Source organism: Manduca sexta, chromosome 21 (genome assembly GCF_014839805.1).
Source record: "Manduca sexta isolate Smith_Timp_Sample1 chromosome 21, JHU_Msex_v1.0, whole genome shotgun sequence".
Taxonomy (NCBI): Eukaryota; Metazoa; Arthropoda; class Insecta; order Lepidoptera; family Sphingidae; genus Manduca; species Manduca sexta.
The window spans coordinates 13,023,474-13,043,131 of NC_051135.1; the positions used below are offsets into that span (position 1 = coordinate 13,023,474).

General features: G+C 35.3%; 2 protein-coding genes and 1 long non-coding RNA gene across 4 annotated transcripts in view; 2 read left to right on the forward strand and 1 right to left on the reverse strand.

Moving 5' to 3' along the window:
- The window catches only part of LOC115447910, a 30,062-nt gene extending 25,089 nt beyond the window's left edge, over positions 1-4,973 (forward strand). Inside the window, exon 2 of the long non-coding RNA XR_005112708.1 lies at positions 4,589-4,973. This is a non-coding gene — a long non-coding RNA (uncharacterized LOC115447910). The remainder of the gene's footprint in view (positions 1-4,588) is intronic.
- Positions 4,974-5,145: 172 nt separating this feature from the next.
- On the reverse strand, positions 5,146-6,587 carry LOC115447916 (DNA primase large subunit-like). The gene has a single exon (XM_030175218.2). The coding sequence runs from the start codon at positions 6,425-6,427 to the stop codon at positions 5,174-5,176; it is 1,254 nt and encodes a 417-aa protein (XP_030031078.2). The 5' UTR covers positions 6,428-6,587; the 3' UTR covers positions 5,146-5,173.
- Positions 6,588-7,270: 683 nt separating this feature from the next.
- Positions 7,271-19,658, forward strand: part of LOC119190118 (activin receptor type-2B-like) — a 12,981-nt gene continuing 593 nt past the window's right edge. Inside the window, exons 1-5 of one of the 2 annotated variants that reach the window (XR_005112769.1) lie at positions 7,271-7,648; positions 10,690-11,585; positions 12,013-12,380; positions 15,451-15,601; positions 15,868-16,149. Coding sequence is in view for 1 of the 2 variants with exons in the window: in XM_037441186.1 (XP_037297083.1) it covers positions 7,603-7,648; positions 10,690-11,585; positions 12,013-12,380; positions 15,451-15,601; positions 15,868-16,035 (1,629 nt within the window). In the remaining variant the exon portion in view is untranslated. Of the gene's footprint in view, positions 7,649-10,689; positions 11,586-12,012; positions 12,381-15,450; positions 15,602-15,867; positions 17,084-19,658 lie in introns of those variants that run through there. The other variant, XM_037441186.1, reaches the window with a different exon arrangement.

Here is a 19,658-nt window from a genome sequence, read left to right on the forward strand (position 1 = left end):
TAAAATAATACACAGCAATATTTTAGTATTTTTGAAACATTATTTTAAGTAATAAAGTATAATAGAGATTTTGGATTCAGTGATTCATTTTCAATAGACATACAGGGTATAAAATAAACAAGATATTACACAATAAGGTAATAATAAAAAGTTTGGTAACACTGCGAGGGCACGTGTTAGTTGTAAAACTGTGGCTCGTCAAATATCGTGTACTTCCAGACTAGTGTTGCCAAGATCAATTTGTTTAAAATCAAGACGGTAAAACAAATCGAGATTTAGTGTTGTAGATCGGGACATAAAAAAAGCAAGTATTTTTTTTTTAATTTTAGTTTTATATGTATTGCGTTTTACAAAAAATATCACTGCAAGTCATGCTAAAGTTGCGTTTTAATTTGGATTTCTGTTTTAACATTAAAGAACAGATCGCCGGGGAGTCGCATCTCTAAGCAAGAGAATAAAATAAAACTGTACCTTCAGCGCTAGTGAGGTGATACGTGCTATTTTGGTTGCATTGTCGCACTCAACACAGTGATTAATGCGTAGTTTATTATTTCATAATACTTAATGGTTTTAATAATTTATTGGTGCAAAACGGGTCACGTCCCAGAACTCTGAAAATCGGGACGTCCCGCGCAAATCAGGACATCAGGCAACACTACTCCAGACCTTGCCGCTACTTTGTGGAATTCACTAAACTCGTGTGTCGCGTCTTGGTCGGTCAGGCACAAAGAAATTTAAAGTGGTCCCCTAAATGCGACCTTAACTCGTATAAAATAGAGTCTATTTTTAGAAATATTTTTGTCATTTTGAATATTTTACGATCGCGAAGTTGCATCATTGACGCGTACCCGAAACTGAACTAATCACAATCTATTGATTATGTTTCTATCCGAGGCTGTCATTACGATTTTAATGTGGATTTATGAATTTGCGATAGTTACTGAATGGAAAAATCCAATATCATTTTGTCCGACCCGGGATTCGATCCCGAGACCTTAGCAAAGCATCCGTACTATAATACAACTGCGGCACCGAGGTAGTCACCAATTAACTGTATTAAAAATACTTTGAAGTATGAAACAACTTTTATAGGAACAAGCAATCTACAAATCATCATTAGGTATTGGTAAACACATTTACTATTTTGAATAATGTTTAGATACCTATTAGACGCCGCGCCGCGCCGCGCCGTGACGCATCCCGTCGCTCGACATTTTTACCTCAAATTATTACATTACCTAATTATTATCAAGATTGTAACTTCGTTATTAATTGTTCGTGTGAATTGCCAGACTTGCAGAATGATATTTTATGAGTGTTATAAATCTAACCGTTGAACGTATTTATTATACCTACTTATCTACTAAAATGGATGAACTACCTACATTAGAATGTGTGTGTTTTGATTTAAAAGAATGACACCACTTTAAAATTACGGAAATAATGTGTTATGTGTACCTAACTTATGCATTTGTGGTTGTTTGATTAATGTCGTTTACTTATGATGATAGTTTGTGCATAGAAAATATTGTTCTAATGAAATGTGATGATTAGTGCGTGATGTTTATGTTGGCGTTGGATATCCACCTGCAAGGTGGACAGACGACTTGATACACGTCACGGGAACATATTGGATGCAGGCAGCTTTCGACAGGTCCGTCTGGAAATCTTTAGGGGAGGCCTATGTTCAACAGTGGACTTTATGTAGCTGATGATGATAATGATGTTTAGGTATGTGTCTTTTGTAGCGTCGTCGCTGCTGGTCTAATTGTTGATTGAGTGATGTGGCACGACACAAAACCCTAGGTAGTTAAAGCGACGACATCAGCTGTTCGGTTGCGGCGCGGCGCGCGCGGTGCGACGAACTACCCTTGCGCTCCGAGTGTATATCACTTGTTCGTGTGCGTGAGCATAATATTATCAATGACTGTGTGCGATGTTGCCGCTCCGACGAACAGTGTTGCCAGAAGGTTACATTTCTTACATTTTTCGTTACTTTTGACCCCCTCGCGTAACATGTAAGTAATTTTTATATTTAAGGGAATTTTCGTAACTTTTGAGAAAAACGATTTTTGTAATACAATTTTTTTTATTATAAACAGTTTACGAACGCATTTCTATTTAACGCATCCAAATTGAACGCACTTAAAACTGGCGGGTCTAAAAAGTATTTCACTCCATATCACACTTAGAGCTGGCTCGCCATGACAAAATGAAACGTATCTTCATATATTAAAACTTGATTTTACTTGAGTGTGCGCGCACATTTCCTACTTCGCGAGTCCCCGCGGTTTCGTAGCTACAGAAATGCTTGCCCAAAAACGCGTAAATTAAAAAAAAAACAATAATGTAACTTTTGCAGCAAAAATGTAACATTTCAGGAAACGAAACGTAACTTACGGCTCAAGGGCCCTGGCAACACTGCCGACGAATTCTAATATAATAGTAGTGACAAAAGGGTGTGTAAAAATAAAATGACTATTTGAATATTTATTTTGTTTGAAAATTTTACTTTTTTGTTTTTGACCTTAGGTTAGAGTAACTTATAGTAAACGGTTTCTTTCAAGATGACTTTCTCGCAGTTAAATTTAAGTCTAGGGTGACAAAATGACCCTGTATAAGGTCGCGATCGCACAGGCAGGCGGCTTGCTTGGCACCTAGAGGCTAGCGAATCACCTAGCGAGTAGCTTCGTAAAACGAACATTCTCGAACGTTCGCGACCGGCTCCATTTTTGAAGTCCGAAATCCACGCGGGCGAAGCTGCGGGCGGAAGCTAGTACTTATATAAAAATGAAAACCTCTGCGTTCAGCAGTGAATAGATAAATTGATGGAAGTGACTTCAATTTTCTCCTTACATCTCTTCCTTGTGGGATATGCGTACACTCAAAATATGTTAATTAGCCTTAGTTACCTACCAAAAAGTCGCCAGCTTGAAATTAAACTAAATTACGAATTTTATCGCAGTTTTTACATTTTAATTTTCTACCGACGTTTCGAAGATTTTGCAGCCTTCGTGACCACGGGTTAGACTGAAGTAATCCGACAAATAGTTTAATTTTAATGTCTAACATTCGCGTAAACATAAGAAATCGCCAGCTTAACATCAACCTCAGGTCGACCCAACAAAAGAAGCCAAATTGTTCCTAATACTGCGCAGACAGCCACCGCGGGGTATTAGGTATCTGATATGTCACTGTAGGGTTTATGAAGCGTTAGCGAGCTGACCCAGCGTTCGCTCGTAGTTTACTAACTTTCTGGAAGGGTTGTGAGACCGGTGATCTTATTATAACCACCTAGTCGCAAGCTGAATCTCGAAGGCAGTAGTAATTGCACAAAAAGGTTTTCGATTTCAACTACCTATACTCAAAAAAATGTGGTACGCGCCGCCTCTTCTTTCACGTGACGCTCGAAGCCATTGGAACCTTTTTGTCTAGCGCCTCCTTTAGTTTTTGTCCCAACGGCATTTTTATTTACAAGTCTATTTAGTCGACCAAATAGGAGCTCTATCTGGACACCTCCCTTAGAATCTGGTGCAAAAGACATAGCCGGTCCAACTCTAAACCCGGATTTACGTCGCAAAATAAACCCATAAATAAATTCGTATTACAAAAAAAAAACGTAAATTCACTGCATTACAATTGAGTTAATAAAAACACCTTAGGTTACAGTAGCCATGTTATGAATTATATATAGAATTGATTGCAATTAAGTGGCGGGAACGCATACAGCAATCCATCCTGCGTTAATATTGCATTACATTTGATGTCGACTACACGGAACAGATGTAATCAGTAGATATCCATACAAGCCGCGAAACATGATTATGTACGTTTTATTTTTGTTCCGCAAATCAAACTTTAATTTCCGAAGGAGTAGGCGTTGGCGCAAATACTAGGTAGGTACACCCACTTTTCGTATTGTAGATATATTCTGTCCCATATCTTGACAGGAGTGGAGCCTATCACCATAACGGGCATAAAACTCTAGACACTAGACTAAAGTTAACTTAAGGGTGGCAAGATCTTCCAAAAATATATTGCAAAAAAACCTCCAGATGTGAGTGCGCTAGCAGCAATATATTAATAGTTATATACATATGCGACTTTCCACAACTCGTACTCGTACTGTAAACTTTCAAATTTGCCAAAGTCAGCCTGTCATGACGATTTCATCATCATCATTATCGTCAGCCGCAGGATGTCCACTGCTGAACATGAGCCTCCCCCAAAGATTTCCAGATCGACTTATTGGCTGCGGCCCGCATCCAGCGACCTCCTGCGACTTTTATGACGTCATCTGTCCACCTCGTGGGTGGACGTTCGACGCTACGCTTGCCAGTACGTGGCCTGCACTCCGGAACCTTCTTGCCCCATCGATGTTTTCATTATTTTTTACACATTACAAATTTCTTGCGGAAATCGCCTTCTGCAAGTTTCTAGCTAATCTAAAACTGAGTCAAAAAAAAAACAATTTCACCTTACCCAGAGCCGCTTTCGAACCTGAGACCTCAGCTAAAACCATAATAGCATTAGGTAATAGAAAGGTAATTAATATTTTATTATATACTTACATATTTTTTTTGTACAGGCCCCGAAGTCAATACCGGGGGAAAATAGCAAATGGGAAACAAGATTCTCCCGGCTTAGCGACTGCCTGGAGGAAGGAGGAGAGGGGATGGTCAGAAAGGAAATGAAGGGGAAAGGAGAAAGAACTATTTTTAGGATGAGCGAAGAGAAAGAGGGGTAATGTTCGCGTGCCCTTATAAGTTTGAATATGAATTGGAATGGTAACTATGAGGTATACACACTTAATCATGTGCCTAAGGCCTCGACCAGCGACGATGCCGCGCAAATGTTCCCTCGTACATGGGCGTGCATTCGCTGTGGAGGCCTACACAAGAATTGCCTCAGAGGGGAAAGGGTACTTGGTTTGATTACAGCAAACTGAATAAAGTTCAATTCCCTATTGTTGATTGTATGTTTTATTTTCCCAGATGTAATTGACAATTATTATTTTGCCAGGTAGTAAAAGTACTAACTTTTAAAAGATAACTATATCTTGGAAAAGATAACTATATCTTTTACAAAATTTATAACTAAAAAGTTTCACTGCAGCATGATGATGATTGGAATAAAAAATAATAATATATAAATAAAAGTTTAATATAATATTTCATGTACAAACAGGACTAGTTTTTGAAGAAATCATGTAATATTTGACAGGATTAAAATTAAAGCTAAAGGTATTAAAGTTCTCTCTCTCCTTGAGTGTCAGCATACATGCTGAAGTAAATTGATTTCTATTTTTATACTCATATATTTGTGACATCAAAGCTTCAGTGGGCTTTGAAATTAGCTTAACCATATTTATATTATCAAAAGACTTAAACGGGCAACCCCCTTCAGTACATGCATTGTCTATGCTCTGAATTCTCTGGCAACTGACTGAAGTATAGTTTTTTCGACCTCCTTCCAATCCATACATATGTCTGATGCCATATAAAAACTTTTTCTCATCCTTCTCCCAACTATGGCAGCAACTATGACTCCCTCTTGGTGTTAGTCTGTATTCAGTTCTCCAAAAATCTATTGCTTCCTCAACCGGCATACCAATATCTTTAAGGAATAAACTATAATAAAACCTTTGTGAATGTGAGAGCCGGTGTCTTTGCCTCAACTTTCTATGCAGATTTAACATGCAAGGAGGAAAAAGGTTTGATGCGCTGTCAACATCTCTGCTCTTTAAAATATTCATTTTTTCATTTAAATTTGGAATGAATATTTTATTGATTTTATGAAGTAGTTCTTCTATTCGTGGGTCACTTTGTATAGGTGATAAATTAGTGTTAAGTCTTTGATTCAAGTTTTTAATGAATAGCAACATCAAGTACTGTTTCCAGAGTCCACATGGTACTGTAGCTACTCCTTTAGTCAATTCCACTTGTCTTCTTGATACAAATGAAAGGCAGTGTTTAAAATGTACCTTTATATTGTACATATCACATTCATTACTATGTTTTTGAGAAATGTGTTGCGCAATATATTTTAAAACTAGATGTTGACATATTATATGTAGGGGGGTAATATACGATGTCTCTGGCTCGTATTTTTTAATACATCGCAACATTTTTTTGGCAAAACATCGTAAATCATACGAAGATAAACATCCAATTCTGAGTTTGAACAGTTCAGTTTCTGCTTTTTGAAAGAAGTGACAAAATTCATTGTTTTCGCCCAAAATAGCTATAATACAAAGCATAAAATGTCCAACATTGTCATAAACGCTACCTTCGATTAAGTATTCATTGTAAGCCAAATTATTTCCATTTATAACGGATTTTAAACTTTCTAATCTTTTGATAACAATATCTTCTAATAAGTACATAGGCATGTCACCTTTTGCAGGTGTTAAATAAAATATTGACATTTTTAAAGCCAGGAATATAATATGTAAAAATAGTAAAAATTCATTATTTATTATTCAATCATTTTTAAGACATCTTATATCGATGATCTTATCTTAATAATAATTTTAGGTTATATTTATAATTTCTATATTTTTTTAGTGAAGTCAACTGTCATATTTGTTTTTTTAATTCATTCCACGGAGAACCGGCAAAAGTCAAAGACCATACTGCCATTGTCATATTTTTTTTATTATTGATTATATATCATGGTTGGAATGTCTTTCAGCCAGAAACAAACAAACAAGGGATCTAATGTAAAATAGCAAATAATATGTACTATCTTCGATGGATTTATTATATTATTGAATTATCTGTAATAATATTAACCCTTTAGTTTTAATTGGTATAATGCTAGTATTCATTATTGTATTGATTATGTATTCATTGTATTACATAATATAATTACTATTTAGAGCAGCCCATACAAAATAATTAAATGTGTTAAATTCAAATTCAAATTTTTTATTCATGATATCGCGTAAATAGGTACATTGGTCTTAAGTAATTACGATAGAGTTCGCCGATATCTGCTTTCGTAGCATATAAATGTTTGGAAAATAGATGCTTAGATCTAGATTAGAATTTAAGTAATAAGTTTAAAGCAAATACGTAACCTTTGGCAGAACAACTAAAATATATATGAATAGGTACACAGCATTATAAACTTAGTATATTTATAGCTTAAATAATATTAACGAAGAATAACTATTCGTTATTCTACGTTAATATTACAACATAACTATATATATAAAAACTTATTTTTATGAAACAAGTTATAATTTGTAACGAAAAAAAAACTATTGGCGCCACTCTACAGACGTCAAAAAGGGCAGCTACGAAGAAAGACACCTATTTGATGTGTTTTATTTTCAGAAAATTTAATTAAAATCAGAGCAATTACTGCAATTAAGTGAATTAGATTTGTTTATTGCGTGTGTTATATCATTTCCTGTGTGGTTAATAAACAAGAATGTGTACTGTTTAACCGTTTCGGATGTGCGTTGTTTACTGTCATGTACTTATGTTAGGAATATCTTAAATAGAATAGACGTTTGATGTCGGGGCCGCGTATAAAAATAACATTGGATTGTGTCGCCGGAGCGGCAGGGCTACACCCGCCTGCGCCGCGGTTCTGATGATGGAGCAAAAGTTCGTTCTTCACTTTGTGCTGCTGGTCTTGGGTGAGTTTACGCTTCTTTGTATATTTTGTTATACTTCGTACTGTAGTTCACTTTCTAAATGACCGATTTTTCCGTCAAAGTTTATATAAAAGTTTTTAGTGTGATTGAATTGTGTCCTACAGGCAGAGTTGTGCATCAATCAATAATTTTAAACAAATCATTAATTGTTTAAGAAATTTATTACACTTTGCGATTAATTTATTGAAATTAATTATATAATATAAAAATTATATATATATATATATATATATATATATATATATATATATATATATCTATATATATAAAAATGAATTGCTGTTCGTTAGTCTCGCTAAAACTCGAGAACGGCTGAACGGATTTATCTTATCTTGGTCTTGAATTATTCGTGGAGGTCTAGGGAAGGTTTAAAAGGTGAGAAAAATTCGAATAATTGCCGGGAAAATCCTCAAAACAGCATTTTTCTATTTCCCATACAAACATTTTCTAACTAATACGTGAGAGTCAATTTGAGCTTTATTGCTATTGTATAAAGTTCACTGTTGTCTAAGCAATGTAGGTGTGTTCCTAACATCAAAGCAGTGTGCGTTGGAGCACAGAATATAATAATGTAATGTCAGCGTTCTGAAACTCAACAAAAGTGATATCGCGGACCCGACTAAATTGAACAGTCACAAAATTTAATATATCATTAGTTATTTGGTTGGCTTCACGATATTATTTCTTTTGTTTTACTTTAAAATGCATGTTTTCGTTATGGACAATTTTTGAGCTACTTTTGCATATCTATACTTATAATAAATCTGTAGAAAGGTCAATTCTGTACATGAAATATATTTCCAAAATAACTATCAGGGGGTGATTAGGGATCCATACTGATGCCAAAAATGTAATTAGTAAAATTTTTGTCTCTCTGTCTGTATAACCGCTATAGAAACAAAAACTACTCGACGGATTTTAACTTAACTTGGTACAATTATTTTTCATACTCCTGAGCTGGTTATAGTATACTTTTCATCACGCTACAATTAATAGGAGCATAGCAGTGATGGAAAATGTTGGGAAAACGGGAGAAGTTACTCCATTTTTAAGCTTCCGTCATTTCGTGTGCAACCTTAATGGTTAAAAGTTCCTTCGATTTCACCTGGATCCCATCATCAGACCCTGACCGGACAATCGGACCACCTGCATACCACCATAAATTAAAAAAACATCCCGACAAATTGAGCACCTTCTCCATTTTTGAAACCCGAAATCCACGCGGGCGAAGCTGCGGGCGGAAGCTAGTATATATATATATATATATATATATATAATCAAAATAAACAATTAACCTACTGAACTTTGTGAAAATCAATTGAAATTATTAGAAAGTTTAGATTTTGTATTCCAGAAGTTAATTGTTCATTTTTATTTAAACTATAAAAAAACAGTAAATAGAAATTTATAGTTAATTGTAAGCTAATCATGATAATTTGGTAAAACTACAATTATCAAATCCAATGCAACATATAAATTTTGTTACTTATACTTTGATTTGTTAATTAAAGTTGATAAACCAACAATAAATTGGAATATTCCAGGAAACATAAGTAAAAAGATCAAGGAAAATGTCGCATACTGTAATAATATAAATAATTATAAATAAATAATATCTTAAAATAAGGAAAATATAATATAGCAAACCATATTATTCAGACTGCAATACATTTATAAATACAAGTTTGGTTTACTCATTCAGAAGGTACAGGTTTTATTAAAAAATATTTTAGAGGCATTCCAAATATGTCAGATAATTTATATCATGCCAAGGAACATTGCATCTATGAATGTTTCCACAAATCACTCTTAATGTGTGTAAAAATATTTTAAGATAAACTAAAAGACATAATTTTACAATGAAAAGAAGTACATAACACAATAGCCATGCATAGACCTACACCTAGCCTAGTGTCAAACTTCTTTGGGATAAATGTTAGTAACATTAATATAAATGGGAAATGATAGATTACAAAATGATATGATATAAATAAAAACAAAAATGTCATAAAATCAATTTAACTTTAATGTTTTTTTTCCTAAGAATGTATGGAATATTTACTTTTACGTAAATTACATTTGTGTATGATTTTGTGAGTCTATGACAAAATATGTAAATGTAATTGCTTTCTTTTTTTGCTGAGGTTTGTTTGTTTTTTTTTTACAGTTATTACTAACCACCTTTTTTTAAAATTATCCTGTTTTTATTTGATTCATCGTAAAAGTGGACCAATCAGAATGAAGTTAGCTTTCAAGTAACTTATTTTAGTTGGTCTACTTTCAGCATTGGATCAAAGATTAAGATTGAGATAGTCTATGGAAATTGGCACAAGGGTGGTGGAGATTTATATATTGAAATATTTTTTTTACCATTTCCTAGTTCCAGTGATAACATACAAATAAATCCACAAACTTATTTCTTTATAATTTTAATGTGCATTAATTTAAGAGGCAAGATGAGGTAGTAACTGCAAAATACAAAAATTGCATATTTATCATTCATATTCTGTTTTAGGAAACTTACGAGCTGGCTTTAATCCCTAAAATACCTCTAGCAGATGGTTTTTAATTGTTATTAGCTGAATAATTGTAATCTTGACAGGTTTCTCATGACAAAATATGTCAAAATCAATAATAGCCTGCAAATAATTTAAGCAACTTACACATGGTATACATTATCGATGTACATTAATGTAGCTACGCTTTTATTTAATAAAGATCATTCACAAAATAATGAGCTCAAGTTGTTTACCAGCTGTAATACAAAGTAAATCACCAAATAGCGTTTAACCATAATTAAAGCATATTGTGCCTACCTGCCTCTTATTTGTCTATATATGACTATATAGCTGTTGATATAATGTCTATAATATCTAAAATGTTATATTTTCTGTAATACCTGTTTCCCGAAGAGAATGTAATGAAGTTCGTTAAAATTATTTTAACAACTGCCTACTTATCTACTATGCACTACTTTTATTAACTCCCTCAAGATAAATTATTGTTGATAAACTTTTTTGTAGGTATCCAAACCACAACATTGGCAGCACCCCCTTCAGATGATAACCTGCCACCTCGTCCGAAGGAAGGCGGCGTCACCACACGCTACTGCGAGTTCTACAATGGCTCCACAACCAACTGCGACCCTGCCAAGGACGCCAATTGCCCTCCCAATCCGCTGCAGGAGGAATGCGCGCCGGTTGAGGCCGACAAAAGCGTGCACTGCTTCGTGCTCTGGCTCTACGACAACATCACCAACACAGCATATCCCAAAGTTAAAGGATGCTTCGTGGACACCGTTTCGTGTAAAGATCGTTCCGCTAACTGCAGGCTGCATTATGCGAAGCTACCACTCGTCCATTGCTGCTGTGAAGGGGACTTGTGCAACCGTAACCTTACCTTCCCGAGTCTAGATTCGGTTATGGCCCAAACCGAAGTGCCGCCACAGAGGATCCCGGCGTCTGCTGTACCAGACACGGACGACACTCAAGCAGTAATAGCCTACACCCTGACACCGCTGTTTATATTATTCGCTGTGTTGGTTGCTTGCTATCTGTTGTACAGGAAACGCAAGGGCAGTTCTTTCGCTGAGCTCGCGAACGGTGAGGCTTCGCTATCCAGACCGCCTTCAGCTGGCGCTGGTATGGAGAATGAAACGGGGACTCTGGTGGGGCAAGTGACACTTTGTGAAGTACGAGCGCGGGGCAGGTTCGGGGCAGTGTGGCGAGCGAAGCTGGGCCAGAGAGACGTCGCCGTGAAGGTGTTCCCGCTCCAGGACAAACAGTCGTGGCTGGCCGAGCAAGAGGTATTCCGGCTACCGCGCATGGATCACCCTGACATATTGCACTACATTGGCGTCGATAAGCAAGGCGATAATCTCCAGGCCGAGTACTGGCTCATCACGGCTTATCATGAGAAGGTAAATATTTGCACACAACTGCTTGTTTAACAAGTTGTTTTGATAGTGTTTTTTTTTTCCTATGTTAAAAATAAATTGTTTATCTAAGTTACATACATTGCGTATGTTACGTAAAAAGAATCAGAATGTCATATTATCTACAGTGTGATATTATTATAACACATAAATTAAAATAATTTTATTTTGTTAAAGATTAAAATCATTAATGTTGATAATTTAAAAGTTTTATTGGACTTTGGCATTTGACATAAAATAGAAATATGACAAGAAAAATGACTAAAGTACACATTTATTCCTATATTTTTATATATTTAATTATAATTATTGAAAAATCACCTTTGATGTAACTACAAAAACTTATAGGTTTACTGTATACACTCAATTATACAAAATGATCCTGTTCTTTTAACACTCTACCTCCCCGCAGGGCTCCCTGTGCGACTACCTAAAAGCGCACACACTAACATGGTCGGAGGCGTGGCGCGTGGCGGCGTGCGTGGCGCGCGGCCTGTCGCACCTGCACGAGGAGGGCGGCGGCAAGCCGGCCGTCGCGCACCGCGACTTCAAATCCAAGAATGTACTCCTCAAAGCGGATTTGAGCGCTTGCATCGCTGACTTCGGCCTCGCCCTGATCTTCGTGCCGGCTAGGGGATGTGGAGATGCGCACGGGCAAGTGGGGACGCGACGGTACATGGCGCCGGAGGTGCTGGACGGTGCCATCAATTTCACGAAGGATGCTTTCTTGAGAATCGATATGTATGCCTGCGCTTTGGTGCTGTGGGAGATAGCGTCTAGGTGAGTTTAGTTTAATTTTTATATAACAAACTTTGTTGATTTTAGAACTACACTGTAGGCTATTGTGGAAGTACAACTAATATCTTTACCGAATTGCCACTTTCTCATAGGAAATCGCTTGGTTGCATTGTCCTTGTTTTTGTGGTCAATTGTAACGCCGAAATCGCGTTACGAAATTACAGATAATGATTATATCTTAACAGCAGCCATTAAATATCCCTCTAACTTATTTTGCACAAAAAATCGAATCTATGCCTTATGGATATAAGATACAATTTTTTAATAGTATCTACATCTAATTAGTTATTCATTATCAATCTTAAAGGTGGTTTAAAAGCACTCTACACAAAACTCGCTTGAGAAATGTAAATAAAGTTATGTAAAAATAAGAATTCGCCAAATGAAAATTTCCCAAAACACAAGACATAGGTTACAAGTTTAAACTTTACAGAGGTTAGATTGTGACCCGAATATTCGGACCTATAAATATTGACCTAAAATGTTGCTGGGCGTGTCATCTCTTACGAAACTGTTGTGTGAATTATATAACAAAGCCTATTGTGGGACTAGTATGATCTGAAAAGCCAAATTGTATTCATGGGTATTTTGAATGTTTCATTCATCTAGAAGTCATGTAAAGGATTGGTGGTGAATTATCAGCTCTGTAACGTTAACAGGGTATTTGACTTATTTTTATTTATAACTTTTATAAAATATGTATGTCGTATAAATTCTAAAACAAGAAGTCATTAAAATCTGGCGAAAAATCCACAAATTAATAAGCCGTTGAAATTAGGTAGCAGGGTTAAGTGTCAAAAATCTAAAACCGGGACGAAATACTTGCATGTGACGTCAGGTATCATTACTATGCGTGCGAAAGAAAGAGATGGCGAGATGTCCTCACTCCACGACCACTCCTGCACATAGCAATAATTCAAATTTGAATAAATGTCCATTTCTTATCGAATTGTAATGCTGTTTTCACATAAGGCTTTCTTTTGTGTACTACACAGTAACGTACATTACAGTAATTTTATGTATAATGAGATTATATAATATAACAATAGTATTAAGTACTTATAATATTATCTGATCTTTAAGGAACTCATCAATTTTATAATTACATTTCTCTATTAATACTTCCGATAATGTCTATAAATTTCAGCAAAGACATATTATTTATATAACCATGTAATTTATTGTATATTACATCTATAGAGATTTCGTCCTTCATCCATGCTGCCCTGTAAGTGGGTAACTTTCGTTAGGAATGCTCCTCTATACATTATTACGGGAGTAAAAAGCTCTACAATTTTTAAGCCCATTGCGCGCACGGAATGTGAGATTTGGGATGATTAAAGTTAATATAGGAGTGCAGAAAAATAAAATTTATGGCTGATTTTCGACCTTTAGTTGAGAATATTATATTGTGTAGATTCGTTTATGTTTTACTTCGCAGTCATCGATATTTATCAATTAATACATAAGTTCGTAAAGTCAGAGATCCGCGCACCGTGGGGTCGGTCACGCGACCCGTGAATCCACTGAGTTTCATTTCTCATTACACTGTCGATGCTGAAATAAGCAATTAAATGTCTACAATGCATAGTCGATAATACCGACCATCTTATATCAATTATATTCCAAAAAGAAAGTCATGAAGCAAGTGATGGACTACCACTCTTCTATAATGCTTAATTTTAAATGGTTAAAAAAAATACAAATGATTTTAAAAAATATCTATAAAATATCTTTATAATGTATGGAACGTTATATTTTTTAGCGGAATGTCTACCCTGCACCCTCCCTTCACAATAATATTATAGATGTTGCCAAATTTGTAAATTGGTCTGTATATGTGTGTGTGCAATATAAGTACAGTGAATGTGTACTGCACGACATTTATACCATTTTTTATATTTTACTTTTTTTAGGCCGTAGTTACATTAAATACATAAAAGATGATAAGAGTTTAAGTCCCCTCTAAAGATAATATTAATTGTAACTGTAAGCTTAGAAATATAACACACTTGGTATTAGAACGTAGACACGCGAGAAAAATCTTAAAGATAAAAACGATTCTATATTTTACCATATAAAGTCCAAATTCGTGGAACGTAATAATTATAATCTTATCATTTGTCATTGTTAAGATAGGCGTTTGACCACTTTACCTGATTGTGATGTTTTGTCCACACTCAATAGAATGTTCGTAGGGGGTATGGGTTATCATAAGACCGATTTAGATATCACGCATATTTCTAGCCACGTACTGACTCTGTTAAACTCCTCCCTTGAGGCAATTCATGGGCGTTCGATCTCCACATCGAACGCACGCCCATGCACGGGCGGACATTTGCCGTGGTACTAGGCATAGTTAAGTGTGTATACCTCATAGTTGCTAATTCAGATTGAGGCCTATAAAGGCTCTCGAACATTTAACTGGAACCTCTTTCCACGCTTCCTTCCCAGCTATCCCCAGCTTTCCTCCAGACGCTAAGCCGGGGGATTCCGATTCAGTCGGTGTTGATTGCGTTGTTGTCCCATGAAAAAAAAAAACTCTTTGAAATTATTAATATATAAAAATACATCATTTATACATATACAACTAATTAACTTTGTCATGAATGGAGACGGCTATTCGACCTCCGATACTTAATCGCCCGTGTGTTTCTGATCTTTATGTCGTATGTGGCTTTTAAACAAGAAATTAAAATGTAGCTTCTTTACATTGTGGGTCTAATTTCATCGCCTTGTCTGAGAACATCCTTTATCCTTGGACTTCGTTCAAATCATCTCACAGCCGATTCTCTGATCACAATTATTGGACTTAAAATTTATTTATCCGAATATTAGTTATGAACGTTTGGAGTCAGAGTAGTTTTTATATTTATTTATTTATAAAGCAGAAAGAAGTTGGTCGCATCTTTTCTATATATCTTTTATATGAGTATAAATAAGTCTATGATAGTTAAATCTTCAATAATTTCACCATTGCAACTCGTATTACAGAATGTCTAAATATAGAAACAGGGTGTTACTAATTTAAATTTTATTTTACTTATCACAGATGCAGCGAAGGAGGCGCCGAATCCACATCGCAGTACCGGCTGCCGCTGGAAGAGGAGGTAGGCTCGCACCCTAGCCTCGAGGAGATGCAGGAAGCTGTCGTACAGCGGAAACTCAGGCCGCACATACAGCCGCAGTGGCGCAACCATCCGGTGAGACTGGTTTACCAATCGAAATTCAAATTTGAATGGTTTGTTGGTTGTTGTTTAGTGAAGTTTTGTGTAAAACGAGAAATAAATTATTGGCTATAGATTTACGATCGGCTTATGACTTCACATCAACCTCCTAGGAATACAAAAAGAAATTAATTTATAATTCAAAACAAAACAGAGTACAGTTTATAGTTTATGTCTTAAGCTTCACACACCATCGTGATTTATCAGATTAATTTACTTCTAACTTTATTCCCAACACCCAGGGTCTGGGGGTGCTGTGCGACACGATGGAGGAGTGCTGGGACCACGACGCGGAGGCGCGGCTGTCGGCGTCGTGCGTGCTGGAGCGCGTGGCGGCGCAGCGGCCGGCGAGCGACTCGGCGCCGCTGCTCATACACGAGCTGGCGCGGGCGCCGCGCACGCCCTGCTGACCCGCACTGCGCACGCGCAACACCACGCGCACCGCACCGCGCACCGCACCGCGCACCACACCGCGCACCACACCGCGCACGACGTGCCGCTCATCGAGCTGTGATGGCGGACAGGTATCACGATTATCTACCCCTTCCTTGTATTAATCAGTTTTTTAAATAACCATTAAAAAGAAAAAACTTTGTGACGTCACCCTGCTTTAAACTGTTGGGATTATCTCATATTGAAACCGGCAGTGTTTACATCTATAAAATACATATTCTGTCCATATCGTCCTAGTAGCCTATAAAGGAATATAACAGATAAGTTAAAACACTGATTAAAACAAGGCAGTAGTGGTGTTGCCATCTCATAATGTTCCCAGTTCAAATGCGATTTATTTTTTATTGCAAAAAGGAGTGTTTTGAACCGGTATCCTACTGTGTTGTAAAGCTATTATGGAACCTCAAAGGCAAACTAAGTTTAGCGGCCAAGACTACACATCACTTAGTCGCTTCTCTTCGTCGCTCTATATAAATGGTCTCCATGAATTGCACGAATTTCCAGTCACACCACCTACCGACACTCGTGCTTTGGAACGGTTCTAAAATTACAAATTAAATCGTATTCGCATTTTCCATGTATATTTGGGAATTTATTTTTCACTGGCAACACCACCGTTTTATATCTCTGAGTTCAAAATTGCATTTGAGTCTTAATAACGTACCGATCTCCTGTCTATAGAGTGTCCTTAAACATGATCTTGTAATTCAACGCACAAAAACCCATGCCCTGTAAATACCATTAATAAAAAATATTTTTGTAAGAAAAACACCCTACTATTTTACTATGACTTCCGCCTAGGTTTACCGAAATACGATTCAAACTTCAAGAGCTTTATACAGGCTGTTTCAAATTGAGGGTATTATATGAGATATTGTACAAAAGGCTGTTAAAAAAAAAATGTATGGTGTAACCAAAAGGTCTAATATACCGTCCCATTATTCGCATTCTTTTTCTTTAAAATTTAGAAAGCAGTAAAAAAAAAACAATAATTGTTTTCTATTAGAAAAAAAAAATTACATAAAGGCTCTTGAAGTTTGACCATTTTTTTTCTTTTGTTTGCAATGTTTCGCTTTTTAACCCTATTCATATTTTTAATCCAGTCTCTTATAAGCTTTAAACATTTATTTGAATATTCAGTTTTAAAATTAAATGTGAAAAGGCAACATATTGCAATAAATAGTGTTCTTAAATGAGATTGTTCAAAAATGATAGGTATAATGAATGTGTTGTACATTCTGTTTTGTTTTTTTTATTTCATAGACTAATTGACGCATTAGTTATATATTTTTATTACATAGACCAGGGGTTTTAAGCCTGCTAGGATGAATTATAGTGGAAAATTATCATTCAAAGTGGACGTTTGAACCTCCAGTGTGGTCCGTTCTGTGAACGTGATGTTACGTCCTATAGTAGTGTTGACGGATTATGTCGTAGTTAAATAGCATCTATGTTTTAGTTTGACAATTTTATACGTCATAGAGTACTTGAGATCGACATAATCTAACTTTTCGTAGTAAAATATTGTTTGCGCATAGAATAGGTTAATGTAGCTAACATCACGTTTATTTTTAAACTTTTTATTGTTGAAATTGTAAACTATGAACAATGTCTTGCATATACAAACTCATTTAAGTCTTTTTGTATCTCTTGTTGTTTCGTTTTAATACTCTGACCATTATTATCTTCGGTCTTTATGCTTAGGAGCATATTTATTTCCTGGGTAATATGTTTTGAGTTTTAATTGTTAGTATGTCTAGTTTAAAGGGTCCTCGATACCTTGGTATCGAATCTTTAATATCAAAGGACCCATCTTGCCGCATATTATACAAAATATTGTAACCTGTTATTGTAATCATATTTAACTCGACAATGGGACCTTATGATTTCAGTAAGACTGGAATGTTTTTTGTAAAGTGGTTCTAAGTTAATTCTAGCAGTTGTATTATTATTTTGTTGGTGTATTCAAGTGCTATTTTGAATGGAAAACGAAGCAATGAAATTAGTGTTAATATTTGCACTGTGGCTCAGTTATATGACTGTTGAAGTGGTATTTTAGAACATATTTTTATGCATGTAACGTCGATAATTCTGAGTGATATATTCAATGAAATAATTTATAATATAAAATTAATGTAAATTGGAATTTTTTGATTTTAACATTAGTGTAAATGCGCGGCAAGCTTGCCACGCGTTGTAAATATATATTTTTTTAATGATTTTTGAATAATTTACATAATGCAATTGCGGTGGTAAATAAAAATGATTTATTTTTATTCTCCTTATAAAGATTTCTTATTAGGTATTTATGATAATAAAATAATAAGGTAATTATGATTTACAACTTTACAACAGTTGCTTTACAACGTTTAATCATTTAAAAAGACACTAACAAATATATATATAATTTTCCTGGGATCCAAACTACTCAAAAAATACTAGTGCGCAGTGTAATCGAGCCACACAATCGCTAAGGTATCTTGTTTAGCATCTGGCACCTATGTAGGTTTAACTGGCGTACAACATAGTGCCATAGACGTCGCATGAACACGGTGTACTCTCAAAAAAGGATTTAATCAGAGATCTTTGCATACATATACTAGTTTAAATTAAGGCCCTAATTACTAGATTTTTATATCGTTACTTTCGATTACGATCGAACACAAACTCAACACCAAGTGTTTGCCTTGGTTTAAAGAGAAGCCTTTTAAAAAAATATATTTAACTGGACAATGTTCCACTGTATCAAAAGCTATCAGTCAAGATCATATTGTAAATGCAAATGACTCACTAATGTACAAGTGGCATAAGAAGCAAAATAAAAATAATCTCCTGTCCTATAAATGGGTCCTCTCCTAGTAATACTTGGATCTTCTGATAAAGTCCTCGTTCGAGAGTCTAGGAGGCTAGTGTTTACGCACTTTGTTTTTACATGGGGCGTGGCCATATTGCTGTTGAGATTAAGTATTATTGTAATTAAAATGTTTATTGTGAGAAATGGTGCCTCGTCTGGTCGTTGTTTTGACCGATTTGCATTATAGAATTGATATGGTGATTTTTTTTAATGTTTATGCATGTATAATTGTACACTGTAAATAAAAATAAGAATGAAATATTAGTTAATGTCCTATTTTAATAATGTAATAAAATTAGGATTTGTATATTAAGAATTATGTTGACAGCCAGTAAATTCTTCAAACAATTATTATAATTTTAAATAACTCAGTACTTTTAATGATCAGGTATCGAACTCCAAATTGTTGTAAAGCCAACAATATGTTTTCCATTATTAACCAACACCCTGTATACATTAGAAATAAAAATCCCGACGAGGCACACAGCTAAGAGGTGAAACTAATATAATTCAATATGGCCGCCCCAATCACGAAATATAACTATATCATTGGTAAATTATTGTGATTTATAGCATAAATGAAATATCAATGGGAATCATGACGTATTTGATTTACCAAATGCCGTGTGCATATCACCACATGTAGATTAAGATGAGATGCCAAATGTACATATACTTAGGTGTTAAGTATAAGTTAGGATGTGGGCACACTACACCCTGTATATT

Excerpts from the sequence above, each read along its gene's own strand:
- LOC115447916 (XM_030175218.2), bottom strand. The coding sequence starts at position 6,427 with ATGTCAATATTTTATTTAACACCTGCAAAAGGTGACATGCCTATGTAC.